The sequence below is a fragment of the Dipodomys ordii genome, unplaced genomic scaffold (genome assembly GCF_000151885.1).
Source record: "Dipodomys ordii isolate 6190 unplaced genomic scaffold, Dord_2.0 Scaffold84, whole genome shotgun sequence".
Classification (NCBI taxonomy): domain Eukaryota; kingdom Metazoa; phylum Chordata; class Mammalia; order Rodentia; family Heteromyidae; genus Dipodomys; species Dipodomys ordii.
The window spans coordinates 2,695,147-2,710,056 of NW_012267300.1; the positions used below are offsets into that span (position 1 = coordinate 2,695,147).

At 32.7% G+C, this 14,910-nt stretch overlaps 1 protein-coding gene across 2 annotated transcripts in view; it reads left to right on the top strand.

The window, feature by feature from the left end:
* Positions 1-14,910, top strand: part of Nova1 (neuro-oncological ventral antigen 1) — a 145,308-nt gene that overhangs the window by 124,618 nt on the left and 5,780 nt on the right. For both annotated transcript variants that reach the window (XM_013025350.1, XM_013025351.1), the window contains one exon: positions 14,498-14,910. This exon is cut by the window's right edge. In XM_013025350.1, coding sequence (XP_012880804.1) covers positions 14,498-14,910 — 413 coding nt within the window. The remainder of the gene's footprint in view (positions 1-14,497) is intronic.

The following is a 14,910-nucleotide window of genomic DNA, read 5'->3' on the forward strand; positions in this document are numbered from 1 at the left end:
AATCAGTGTTGTCTACACTGCTAATTGCAGCTGTTTGTTTGAAACTACATGTTACTTGATGTATCAACAGTGATTACTGCTTCAATAATTTATATCATCCATACTTTCTTTACATGATTTCCAGCATACTACTCCTCCTGTTCCTGTACCATGCTATGTTGCTTCTTTTCAGAATACCAGTTACTTAATCCTGATAGCCCTATGTACTCAATGTTGGAGTGCTCCAAGTCTTGATATGTGAGATTTTTTGTTATGGTGGTTCTTACTGGTGGTGTTGGTTAGTGGTGCGGTGGTTTGAATTTGGAACTTTATGCTTGTTAGGCAAGGTCTGTATAACCTGGGCCATACAACCAACTCTTTGTTGCTCAGTTATTTTTTCAAAGAGGGTCTTCCAGGGCCAGCATAAAACCAAAATCCTCCTAACTTGTGTCCTCTTAGGAAGCTGAGACCACAGACATGAGCCACTACACCCCATACTTGAGACTTTTCCTAAATCTATATTTCTCGTAAATCTGTGTTTTTCTTGTCTGATGTGTTGGCGTTTATATATTGACATCTGCAAAATTTCTGTTGTCAGTTTGAAGCTGGCTTAATCGTGCTTTTGTCTGTGCTTCTGTACTATAGCACAATACCTGAGGTGGAAACTTAAAGAACATTTTTCACAGATCCAGAAGCTGAAAAAGTTCAGTATCAAGATGCCAACACCTGATGAGGACTTTCTTGCTGCATCTTCACAAGGAGGGCAAGAAAAAAGAACTAACACAGTGTTGCAATGTGGTAGAAGAGCAGAAGAGAGAGAATATGCTCTCATAAACACCTCATATAGTACTATTAATTCAGTCATAAGGGCAGAACTAATCACGACCTTAAACATATCCAAAAGACATCATCTCTCAAGAGTATTGCATTAAATTTCCAGCACATGAATTTTGTAGGTAAAGCATTCAAATCACAGTAACTATGAATTAATGAAACATACCTCACTTGTATAGCTTATTACAAAAAAATTTATTGAAATTATTTGAAATTGTTTCTCAAACACTTTTTTAAGATTTTTATATGCTTAGGTTCCAAAAAGCTTTCTTTCCTTTATCTCAAGTCCAGACATCACTGAAACTCCCTCCAACTATTTTCAGTTTTCCTCTCAGCATTTCCGCTTTAATTGGCATCTTAAGTTTAACATCACAAACTACTCTGTCCCTGTTCCTTTGGAAATATTAGATTTTATTCCTCTACCTACACTTGAAAATAGCTTAGTTTTACCCAATAAAAGCCAGTATATATATCATCTGATAATTCACAAATGTTGGCCTTCCATGTTACCTCTTCGAATAATTTCTTTGACTTACTTCAATTTTTTTCTGTTCCTTATGGAGACGCTAGACACATTCTTACCTCCTTGATTTGCTCTCACTTTTCTTTGCAAATTTTTCTTTTGTTTTTGTTTTGTTGTGTTTTTATAAATTCATTTTTATTTTTAAATGATAGTGCAAAGTTTCAATTCAGCATGTCAATATATGTGTAAAATACATCTTGATCTGTGTCACTTTCCATCACTCTCCCCTCTCTTTCTAAAATCTTATCATACATGTATTTGACTAACATATCAATAACTCCTTCAATCTATTCAGAATTTATCCATATGAAACCTACCTGACCCACTTATTTAATGTTCTAACCTGGATTCTCCCTTTTGCAATATTCCAGATTATCTTTATCTTGCCATCTTTTTACATTTGATTTCTCACTGCTCATGAGTACTGTATATTTCTTACAATATTTACTGGGAATTGTGTTTTACTCTCTTAGAAAGTTCAGTTGCACAAGAATAAAAATTATTTCCCTCACATCTCTCCCCCCTCTCCTCCCTCTCTCTCCCCTTCCCTTCCTCCTTCTCTCCCTCCTTCTCTCCCTCTCTCCCCTCCCCTCTCTCTGCCAGTCCTAGGGCTTGAACTCAGAACCTGGGCACTGTCACTAAGCTTCTTTTTTGTCAAGGCTAGTGCTGTACCACTTGAGCCACAGTGCTACTTCCATCTTTTTCTGAGTAATATATTGGAGATACAAGTCTTACAGACTTTCCTGCCTGGTCTGGTTTTGAACCACAATCCTCAGAGCTCAATCTCCTAAGTAGCTAGGATCACAGGTGTGAGCCAAACGTGCCCAGCATAATTTTTCTTTCTTATTGATGTTGTATCTAAAATATTAGCCATAAACGTAATGGGCTCTCAAAAAAGTATTTGTTGAGTGACAGTGTTAGATAGAAATACTTACGTATTCTGTATGATTTACAATCCTTCAAGTGAGATTTTGTACAGATATTCCCTAAAATTGAAACTTACCCTTCTTTCCTAGACATCTATTATACTCCTTACAATACTCAGAGTACATTTGCCAAAATAACCCGGCTTTTGTTTTAAGTGAATATCATAGTTCTCCAAAAATATGAAAATTAATTTTATTTTCTTCAGCATATATGTATGAGTAGTAGCTGTTTACATGAGAGAGAGAAGCATTGGGCTGAGACTTAGGAAATTGCTCATTTGTGAACATTGTTTTGTAGCTTTATGCATAACATAGCCCCCCCAAAAGTCTTCAAAGGCACCTAACAATAAACTGAATCATAGGAACACATATTCCATATTAAAAGAATATAAGCACTGGTGGCTCGGTGCCTTGTAACCCTAACTACTCAGGAAGCTGGGATATGAAAATCAGAGTTCAAAGGCAGAGTTCAAAGGCAGCCTGGGCAGAAAAGCCGTTGAGACTCTTATCTCCAGTTAACCAGCAAAAAGCTGAGAGGAGCAAAAGTGAGCCTTAAGTGAAAAATTTTAGGAACTGCTCCCAGTTCTACCAATACCAAAAAGGGAAAAAGAAATAGGACTTGAATATAAGGACATCATATAAGGATCATATTCTTTCCAAATGGATAGAGTTATATAATTTTGGAAGATCGGGTTTAATATAAAAATATCAATTATTTTAAAACAAATTTGTTTTTATTAAATTCTGATATAAAAATTGAAAAATTATTTTCATATTCATGTTAAAAAACATTTCAGCTGGATGCTGATGGCTTATGCCTGTAATCCTAGCTACTCAGGAGGCTAAATGCTTAGGATCATGGTTTGATTCCAACCTGGACAGGAAATTCCATAAGACTTATCTCTGATTAACCATCAAAAAGCTGTTAGTGGAGCTGTGGCTCAAATGATTGAATACTATCTTTTAGCAAAAAACTCAGGGACAACGTCCACACCCTTAGTTGAAGCTCCAGAATTGGCACAAAGACAAAAATAAATAATAAATAAATCATGAAAGGACTATTAGAAAATTACTAAGAAATCAATCTTCTTGTGAGAAGTAACTTTTCATGTAGCATTAAAGTTTAGAATAAAATGCTTATGCTGAAAGTAATATGATATTAACAAGAACAGATATTATTGTCAGTGAAAACCAGTAAAGATTTCCAAATATATCCAAGCATATGTGGAACTTAATGTGTGACAAGGAGAATAGTGTAACTTGAGGATTAGTAGTGGGATCTGAAACCATAAATTCTGGCTACTAATTAAATATTTGCCACATCCTAGTCATCTAGTTTAAGGACATCTTTAATTTTGCTATGCAGGAATTTCATATAATAGTAGTGACTACTTTGTAGAGTTGTCACAATTTTAAATAAACCTGTATGTGAGAATATTTAGAACACTGTCTAGTTCAGGACACCTAAGTATCATTATAATGAAGTGTAGAAGATGTAGTATATGGTGCTGATACAGTTTACAGTTCATCTGAAAATAAACTTAATCCATCTGAAAAAATGTACACAAGGTGAAGTGCATTCATGGTTAAAATTATAGCTGTTTAATGAAATTACATGTGAAATTAAAATTGAAACTGGCTTTCTTAAGTAGAAATACAATCTAAAACTAAAGAATCACCTTACTTGAATATAGAAATAATTATTTTTAGTATACAAGAATAACTATTAGTAAGCAAACAGTAATGGTATTTTAATTAATTTTTGGGGGGTCCAGTCATGGGGCCTGAACCCTGGGCCTGGGCCTGGGTGCTGTCCCTCAGCTCTTCAGCTCAAGGCTAGCGCTCTACCTCTTGAGCCACAATGCCACTTCTGGCTTTTTTCTTTTTGCTTATGTGGTGCTGAGGAATCGAACCCAGGGTCTCAGGCATGCAAGGCAAGCGCTCTAACACTGAGCCACCTTCCCAGCCCCAGTAATGGTATTTTAAGATGTTGAACACACATGATTTCTACTACAGAATTTCTAGAATTCTATTTTAAAAGAATTCAATAACTAAGCATCAGTGGCTCATGCCTGGAATCTTAGCTACACAGAAGGTTAAAATTTGAGAATAATGATTTGAAGCAAGTCCAGAAAGGAAAGTATATGAGACTCTTAGCTCCAAAGAACTACACCACAAAAGCCAAAAGTAGAGCTGTGGCTGGAATGGTAGAATGCTAGCTTTAGGCAAAACAGCTCAGGAATAGTACCTGGGCTCTGAGTTTAACCTCCAGGACCAACACCAAAATTAAATAAATAAAAGCAATACAGTAGAAAATCCAAAGGTAATTGCAGATTTAGATACAGAAATGTCCAGTAAGTATGTAAAGACATGTTTAATCTTACCAGCATGTGGGTAAAATGAGTCAACATCAGAAGATTGTACTTATTTTACCGAATAGACAAAAAGACATGTGAATTTATTGGATATACACACATCTTAGAATTCATGTGTGTTTGTTTTTAGAACTCAAAATTCTGGCAAGAATTCAGGAAATAAGAATTTTCATACAATACTTATATAAGAAGCGCTATGCCATCATAGCCTTTTACAATCTGTTCTGTAAGATTTGATGCACTAAAACACTGAAACAAAAGTGAATAAAGTTAATGTGAATAAGCATTTTTTATATTATCAGAATTTGGAAAATGAGTTCTCACAGAAAGTACCTGAATATGTTATAGTGCACAAAATGTTATGTGATAAAATTATTAAAAGTAATAAATAAGATCCACGTGAACTGGTCTACAGCATGCTTTATTAATTTAAGAACTGACAAACATATAATCATTTGTGTGTGTGTGTGTGTGTGTGTGTGTGTGTGTGTGTGTCTGTGTGTACTAAGGCTTGAATTTAGGACCTGAGCACTGTCCTTAAGCCTTTTTGCTCAAGGCTAGCATTCTGTCACTTGAGCCATAGCTCTATTTCCAGCTTTTTTGGTAGCTAATTAAAAATAGTCTCATGAACTTTCCTGTTCAGGCTGGTTTCAAAACCACAATCCTTAGATCTCAAACTCATGATTGGCCAGGTATGAGCCACTGGTGCCAAGCCATATGACTATTTTTAATAGTCATATAACATCTTGTGTTCCGGTTTCATGTTTATACTCATGAAGATGATAATGGATATGAAAGTTATTCATATATTATTGGTCTCTCTTATTTGTGCTTTAAAAATAAGTCAGCCAAAATAATGTTATACAACATGGAAACACAGAAACCTCAATTGTAGTATACTTAATGCTTTAAGAAATAGAAATGGGAAGATTTGACTGATTTTGACATTGCATGTGCCTTTGAACTACATGATACCTTGATTTCCATGTTTTAGAATGTGAGTTAGTGAAAGTTTCAGGAGTCACTGGAGAGAGACATGGGGCCAAGAAGGCATATACACTCACTCACTGCAAGGGGATTATTGTGATTTTGTCTATAAAAGTTATACTAAATTAAAGAATAAACAATGTATGTAACCTGTTTTACCTTCTGAAAAGTTCTCAATTCTGACTTCTTGTGAAAATTACCTATTGAGATTCAAAATTAATAATTCTTAGATGAGTTTAGGAACCTATATTTGAAAAGATAAGCAAAAATTTCTTAGAGTCTTCTGAGATGTTCAGGAAATCTATGATAAATTTATTATGATAAGTGTACATTAGATGATAGCAATCTCAGTTTGCATATTATGTAACTCTTTTGTCAAAATTGAGCCCATGGAGACTTTTTCATGTAGAAACATAACAACATACAGTGAAAAATACGTAAAATAAGAAATAGGGTAGTAACACATTTTTGACATTTTTAATTTCTTTTAAACATGCTTAAAAATAGAAAAATATTAAAATACTCTCCCAGTTAAGACTGCATTTTCTACATTAGGGTGTTTAGTACCTAACTATATCATGAATTCTTTTAAGTTTCTTTGTTTCACTGTGTACATTAATAAATAAACTCTGACCCTATTGACTTTGGTTTCTTTTCCTCCTTTTTAAATCTTTGAGTTAAAAAATTTACTTAGTCTTTATTACTTTTTCTTTTTTATTACCTCCTTGCAGCTCATTTTACTACAGTTTACTTTAGCAATTATTTTTCTTTTTGAGCAGAAAAAGTAAAATATTAAAATATTTTATGGGGCTGGGAAGGTGGCTCAGTGGTAGAGTGCTTGCCTTGCATGCTCGAGGCCCTGGGTTTGATTCCTTAGCACCACATAAGCAAAAAGAAAAAAGCCAGAAGTGGTACTATGGCTCAAGTGGTAGAGCTCTAGCCTTGAGCTGAAGAGCTGAGGGACAGTGCCCAGGCCCAGAGTTCAGGCCCCACGATTGGACCCAAAAAAAAAAATTTTTAATAAAGAAAAGATTTTACTTTGTCTTCAAATTGCCTTTGGTCAAATACATTTATTTACTTAACAGATACTAATGATATAAGAATTTGTAATATTTTCATCTTTTTAATGATAAGCAATTCTGATAGGAATTTTAAAACTTTCTCTTATTACTATGATGCTAAAATATGCTTTGAATAATCTCCCAAAGGACTGCACAAATTAAATATTACGATTACCTCATAACTTTTTAAATACTATGATATGATTTTCAAGGTATCACAGAAACACATTTTAATCCCCTTGTTTATTGTCTTCTTAAATAATCTATTTTGCTGCTCAACTTTAAATATGTTTTATTATTTTAGAAATTTAGTACTTATTCTATGGCTTAGCATACTCTTTTTCTGTTAAGTCCTACAGGACTTCTGATTTCTATAATCCCTCATCTAATGGCATATATATTTGAGTAAATGTAGGCACTTCAGAGGTAAAAGTGTCCAAATTAGAATTCCTTGCACCCTTTTTTTCCCCACCATCTGCTTCATTTATCACAGCTGCTGACTTTTATGTTCTAGGTATTTTTTTGCATTTAAATGTAATATTAAATTGAAAAATCTTAGCTGTCATATAAAAATATATTAAAAGTAGTTAAACTCTCACTACTTAGAATGAACTCTAAAAGTATAAGCTGATATGACTTGAAATAATTATGGGAACCAGAAGCATGGCTCCAAGTTATAGACCCTTCCTAGCAAGTTCAAACCCCAGTATATTTATTTATTTAGCAAATCGTAATATTCTCAGAATTTTGTATTTTGGCACAGTAGTGGTGAAAGGCCTTCCATAAATATAACCTCAATGTATGGTTAGAGACATGGCTCAAGTGTTAGTGCACTAGCTGAGCACAAGCAGTCAAAACAGAAAACTTGAAGCTATTAGCTCAAACCCCAATACCCCCCAAAATAAAATAACAGCATAATAAATATATGTACATATATAATAAATATGTGTACATACACATATAACCTCAATCAGACCTTGTAATCATTGAGATTGCATTCTAAATTTTCATTATTAAATAATAGACATGATATTTATAACTAAAGTGCATTTTTAAGTCACTTGGTTCTAGTAATTTTCTATTTTTATTTGCCTGTACCTAGTATGCTTATCTTCTCAACAAAATTGAAATGGCTTAATGTGCTTCTCTTTCTACCAAGACAGCATAGTTTGCCCTGTAATTCACATTTCTAAGTATATCCCTCCCTGAGATAGAATGCAGTGTTTCTTTAAAATATGTAGCATTCACCAAATAATCTTTTGAGCAGTGCATCAAAGGTAAAGTGAAATAATATGTTAAGTCAAACTATAAACACATAAAACTTTTTTTGCCTTTAGAAACTTTGTGGGATTATTATTCATTTTCTGTCTTCTTCCAAAGATGCATAAAACAAAGTATTGTGCCTGTCATTCTCTATCATAGAACCAGAGGGGAAAATAAAGTGAGGTCCCCGGGAATAAGAAGTGAAATGAGAATCAATTGCCACAGAACTTCTAAAAATGCTTAATCATGCATATCAGATACGTTTTCAGCTAAAAATACAATTTCTTAAAGCAAAACAAAGAATGGGAATTTGTCATAATAGTTATGTTACTATGGTAGGTGCTGTCACTTGACCTATTTTAATACTGGATAGATTTCACCATTTAATCAAATAAACATGAACATATTTGCATTCTAGACCTTTAGCATTAATCTGGACCCATTTTTATGATGTAAGTAGCCTTTCTACAAGTTTAATAAGGAAACAAATACACCATGAAAAATTACGAAGTAAGCAGATAGTTTATATTTAGTCATTCATTATTATGTTACTGTAGTGTATATATATATATATATATATATATATATATATAGTTACTTCATTCATATAATGTTACTTAATTTTTGAATGACCATTAATCATTGAGTGATATGGATTTTGGTTTAAGGTTACAAGCACATTTAAATTTTAAAAAGCAGCACATTTATATACTGCAGTATATTTGTAATGTAACTGAAATTTTAGTGATTAGGAATGATAATGGAGTTTATTGTTGTTTTAAGAACCCAAACTCATATTTTGCAGACACATACCTTTATAACTTTCAAATAATTTTCTTAGTTTTATAAAATGTGTGTGTGTGTGTATGTGTGTGTTTGTGTGTGTGTGTGTGTATGCACGTGAACATGCACATGTGTTCTGGGACTGAACTCAAGCCCTGAGCACTGTACCTGAGGTTTTTTTGCTCTAATCTGGCACTCTACCATTTGAACTCCTTCTCTACCTCCAACTTTTTTGGTATTTTATTGGCAATAAGTCTCATGAACTTTCCTGCCCAGGCTGGCTTCAAACTGTGATCCTCAAATCTCAACCTCCTGAGTAGCTAGGATTACAGATTGGGCCCTTGGTACCTGGCTTTAGAAATCATTTTTTATTTTTATTTTTGAATACTTGAGAAACTTAAAGCAGGTACAAATAAGAAATGAAAGTTAAAATACTGGCTTTCATGAAAATAACATTTTGTAAGAAAGGTAATTATCTGTTACAATAAACTCAGCATAGCAAAATCATAACAATGGGGGGATCCTTGACACTTCTGATTTGAGGGAAAGGATGTTTTTACAAGTACACTACAGTTAAACTGCATATAAGACATAGGATTTCAGGTATAGGTGATAAACCAATAGTGTGACAACGATCACATAGAGTCAGGAGAGGCTCCATATCTATTAACTGCAAGTTCTATATTCATATTCATGCTTTCATACTACTTTGTACTTAAAATATTAGGAAGCAAAATTGAGTAAGAAACATTTGAAGCAACAAAAAAGTAACATGATATAAATTGTAGACATCTATATAACAACAAACATCACAGGTCACTCTCCACTTTAAATCTGAGGTGGTGATGAGTAGAGGGTTAAAACATGAACAAAGATAGCATGATATTTATGAGAATATACATTACTGTGAAAACTACTCTGCCTTTCATTTGGTTATCAAGTGTAAGTGGATGAAGCAGATTAGTAGAAGAACTGCTGGATAAAGTCTTAATTTAAGAGAAGAAAACTTGTAATTTGCTGAGATCAACTACTAAATGTACATCATACTAAAATATGCATCTTCATTAAACACTGTTAAATGTGCATAACTACCATCAAAAAGCAATTTGAAAGTTGTTCATCCTGTTATATTATTAGAGTATCATGGTAAAAGGTAACTTAATCCTGCTTATTATGGATTAAATTGAAATAAACTGTTTGCCCATGTCTCACACCCATAATCTTAGCCTACTCAGGAAGCTCAAATCTAGGGATCACCATTTGAAGCCAGTTCAGAAAGTCTGTGACATTCTTGTCCTTAATGAACTACCCATTTCCCTCAAAAGAAAGAAAAGCCAGAAGTAAAGGTATAGTTCAAGGGGTAAAGTGCTAACCTTGAGCACAAAAGCTCAGGGACAGTGCCCAGGCCCTGAGTTCAAGACTCAGGACAGGTGCACATACAGGCATGCACACGCACATGCATGCATGCACACACACACTCACAATTTGACATAATATCAGTATGTTTGATAAATGAATCAGAACATGATATGAGCATAATTTAGCCAATTATAAATCATAGTTTCAGAGTTAAAACAACATGGGAAGTCTTACTGACTATATTGGCTTTAGATTCAGATGCCAAAAAGTCAATCAGAAATTCTATCAATTCTGAAGTCTCTTTTTTGTCTAAATTAGCTTTATTTCCAGTTAGGCTCTTCCCTCCACTTGAGGCATCATGTTGGTTCTGAGAGTTCTGACACTGATTAAGATACATTGTATGTATAAATTGACATGTTGAATTAAAATTTTTTGTACAAATATTTAAACATTTTCTCCAGTAACAAAAGGTAAAGCTTCTATGGGAATATCTTGAAAAGTATTAAGACCATCAATAGGGAAGGTATTAATATTGATAGATCTGATTAAATATGAACATTAAGATAGGAACTAATTCACTGTGATTTTATAATTGTGAAGGGAGAGATTGTACCCATTCTATTTTCATAATATTTATTATCTATTTTGATTGCCACCTACCACATGTGTTATATAAAATGTGTATGTGGTTTAAATAAATGTGTACTCAGGACTTATCCCATAGTATCTTATACATGCTTAAATGTTCCAAAGCTGAAAAAAAAACCATACGTAACTTTAATCCTTCTTTATCACATTATAATAACAAAAATAAAAATAAATAGCTAAATATGCAAAACTTGTGACCCCAGCATTTTAGATAAGGGAGAGTAAATCTGTAATATTAATCTATCACTAACTTATCTAATGCTTATCTTGCATAACAAGTACAAGTCTTAGAAATTTTTTAAATAAAGGTTGTTTACCTTAAACTTACTATTATTTAAGTAAGTCATCTCTTCATACTTCTTTTCTATTTTTTACCAGTGTTCAGTTTGAGTGATGTCTGACCTTCCACAATGATGTCTCTTTAACTCTGGCCTGACTTTAAAAAAAAAAAAGATGCTTTTGTGGTATTGTACAAATGAATTCTTACCTCTAGTTTCAACTTATCATATCTGTTAGGTGTCTATGTCCTTAGTAGGTTATTATTGTATAAGTAATTAGATGTATCTTTTTAGATCATCAGGAGAACAGGACAAGTCAAAGGATTTTCATGTCATTTATGAAAAATAAAATTTAGGGGCTGGGATTTAGCCCAGAACCAACCACCTGGGAGAGAAACTCCATGAACTCTTTTCTCCAGTAAACTACTCAGAAAAAGCCAGAAGTGGTGCTGTGGCTCAAGTGGTAGATTACTAGCCTTGAACAAAAGAAGCACAGGGACAGTGCCCAGGCCCAGAGTTCAAGCCTCAGGACAGGAAAAAAAATAGGGTGAGATATTTCTTGGTTAGTCTATTATACATATTTCTTAAATGTAGAATTTAAACGCTTTTTATATTTGTTTCCTTTAATCTTCTAAGATCAATAATCTTACACAGAGTTGCCTATTATTACCTAAGAGAAAATTTTACATGCTATAAATATTAAGGTGCAAACAATGTCTGCTTTTAATTATGACAAAACTGTTGTTATTTGTGAAGAAGTCAATCCTGTCAGTAAAATTTAGGACAACAGTAATATTTAATAAGTGAATCAGTATAGTGGACATTTTTTGCATAAAATGTATGGTTAAAACTAAATCCCAGAGAATAGTACTATATTCATGAATATATATTTATATGATGATAAAATTAATGCTCCAGTTTGCAAAGATGCATATTATTTGGAAGGTATTTACATTTATAAGCCAATACAATATGTCTGAACAATGTCTGAAAAGGAAAGAATGATTAGAGGGAATGTAATGTTTTGGAACATAAGTTAGTGTTCCATACTCAAATTTGTTCTTATAAATACTAGTTATAGTTAAAGAAATAAAACATGTGGTTATAGTAAATATAATGTGAGATTAATGTTCAGTATAGTAGAAATTAATATATTTACCTATTTCAAACAGTACATCTTATAAAACTATTTGTATTTGAGTTTCCTTTAACAGAAGACCTGTAGAATAGTTCTTGTAGCCCCAACTTCATTCTGTTCTATTCTTGAGTTGTTATTGAACAAAACAACATTGATAATTTAAAATTAATACAATTTTAAAATAGGTCTTTGGAAAGACATGGTTGATTGTTGTTTTCTTCATAAAATTATGTTAAAATACTATAATTTGCCATTTCATAAATGTTTTCAATATTCTTTTATTACAGAACTTACAATTTTGAGAATAAATGCTTACTTGCAGAAAAACAATATTTAACTTTTAGATATTAAATACTTAAAAGTAAATTTTCACAATAATTGCATAGGGTAAAATTTAAAGATGGTTCTTGTTCAATTTGATAATTAGGTAAGATGTAATCATGTTTTAACTTCCTAATAACAACATTTCCTAGGCAAATAATTTCCTATACAAAAGAAGTTTATAATCAAGCAAAATTAACAAATGTTAAAAACAAATACTTAGCTGGATGCTGATGGCTCATGCCTGTAATCCTAGCTACTTAGGAGGCTGAGATCTTAGGATTGTGATTCAAAGCCAGCCCCACCAGAAAAGTCCATGTGACTCTTCAATAAATACTCAGAAAAAGTCTAAAGTGGCAGTGTGGCTCAAATGGGAAAGAACTAGCCTTCAGCACTAAGAGGCTCAGGAACAATGCACAAGTGCTGAGTTCAAGCCCCAGGATTGGCGAAAATAAAAGTAAAAATTAATTTTATAAAACTCAGAAATATATACATATATAAGAAATATATTTAACATTCTTAAAAATGCTTTTAGAAATTTCATATTATTTTATAGATTAAAATTATTTTATAACAAATTGAATAAAACAAATTTCTACCATGACTATAATTTTTGTACAGTAGAAGAGGAATATGTGCCTGTGTGTACAGTGTAGAAATCTATTCATGAAGAGACTCACTCTATAATTTGGATTAATATGTATACTGCCTACTGTCTTCAAAAACAAAATGTATAACTGTATTTTCTTAAAACGTTCCTATCAAAAATCTGTGTTTTAAGCATGGCATTAGTGATTTTTGCTAGAAACTAATAAATACAGAATATCTCAACTGAACAACTAAGTTTCCTGTTCAAATTCTGACAGATGATTTCAGCTTGTCCATTTTCTGTAGTAAGAGAAGCAAGTACTTCAATGCTCTGTCCTTGGCACAGCAGGCACCTACCTATCCATGTACTTATATAAATCTCTATGCTACTGTAATATAGTCTTAAATGTTAATACCTATCATTCATAGTTTTAGGGGTGACAAAATACCACACCAGTGTATACTTTTCTTAATAGTATTTTACTGTGATTAACTAAATAAAAATGCCAACTTTTGTGGCTTATTTATATATTCAATTTAAACTATCAAACATGCTTTTAATTCATATGATCATATTGGATGTTGTAAATATTCACGTAATTAGTTTTTTTTTCATTTTCCTTTGGCAATGTGGTAGTAAAGGCTATTGTTTTAAATATAGCTATGTATACCATAAAGTATTCTGCCTCAGTACAATAGTGACTTTACATTTTACAGATATAGATAAGACATCCAGGTAATATCATTCTCAAATAACTTATCAGAATCATTAAAACATTTAAAATCATTATTTACAAATGCATTTAATTTTTAAAGTTAAATATGTATATGTTTCATTGAAAAGCTAAAGTATTACTAATAATTTTATTGATTTTCATCTCCAAAAATAATCATGAAACAAGTAAGGGATTTGTGAATAATCCAAAAATTATTAGGTAATAAGGAACATTAAAATAATGTTTTGAAGGGATTCAAGCTGGAACTTTCCCACTGTTATGTTTGTGAACTTTGCTTTTATACTTTGCACTCTCTGCATGCATGTCTTTTATAGCAAACATTTTAAAGACATAGATGAAGGGTCAACTGATTTTTGAGCAATATAAATATATTACCATTGATGCATTATTATGATTCCCTCCCTATTAAAATGCTGACTTCTTATAAATTCTACTGGAAAATGCACAGATTCAAGTAAATTGTTCTTTAATAATTTTGACTTGAAAGTTTACTTTTTCCTTCAAAGATTCTAATTGTGTGAAGTAGTCTTATTAAAATAAGATCAAAGTCACTTTAAAGTTGTGATATTTCTATTGTTCATAAAAATTGTTTGAACTAATTTTCAATTTGGTATTTTACTTCTCTAGGATAGCAAAATAATATAATGTGTGTGCGCAAAGCAGAAGTATTATTTATACATATTTTTTTTAATTACAGGTAAAGATTATAGTTCCCAACAGCACAGCAGGTCTGATAATAGGGAAGGGAGGTGCTACTGTGAAGGCTATAATGGAGCAGTCAGGGGCTTGGGTGCAGCTTTCCCAGAAACCTGATGGGATCAACTTGCAAGAGAGGGTTGTCACTGTGAGTGGAGAACCTGAACAAAACCGAAAAGCTGTTGAACTTATCATCCAGAAGATACAAGAGGATCCGCAGAGTGGCAGCTGTCTCAATATCAGTTATGCCAATGTGACAGGTCCAGTGGCAAATTCCAATCCAACCGGATCTCCTTATGCAAACACTGCTGAAGTGTTACCAACTGCTGCAGCAGCCGCAGGGCTATTAGGACATGCCAACCTTGCCGGCGTTGCAGCCTTTCCAGCAGTTTTATCTGGCTTCACAGGCAATGA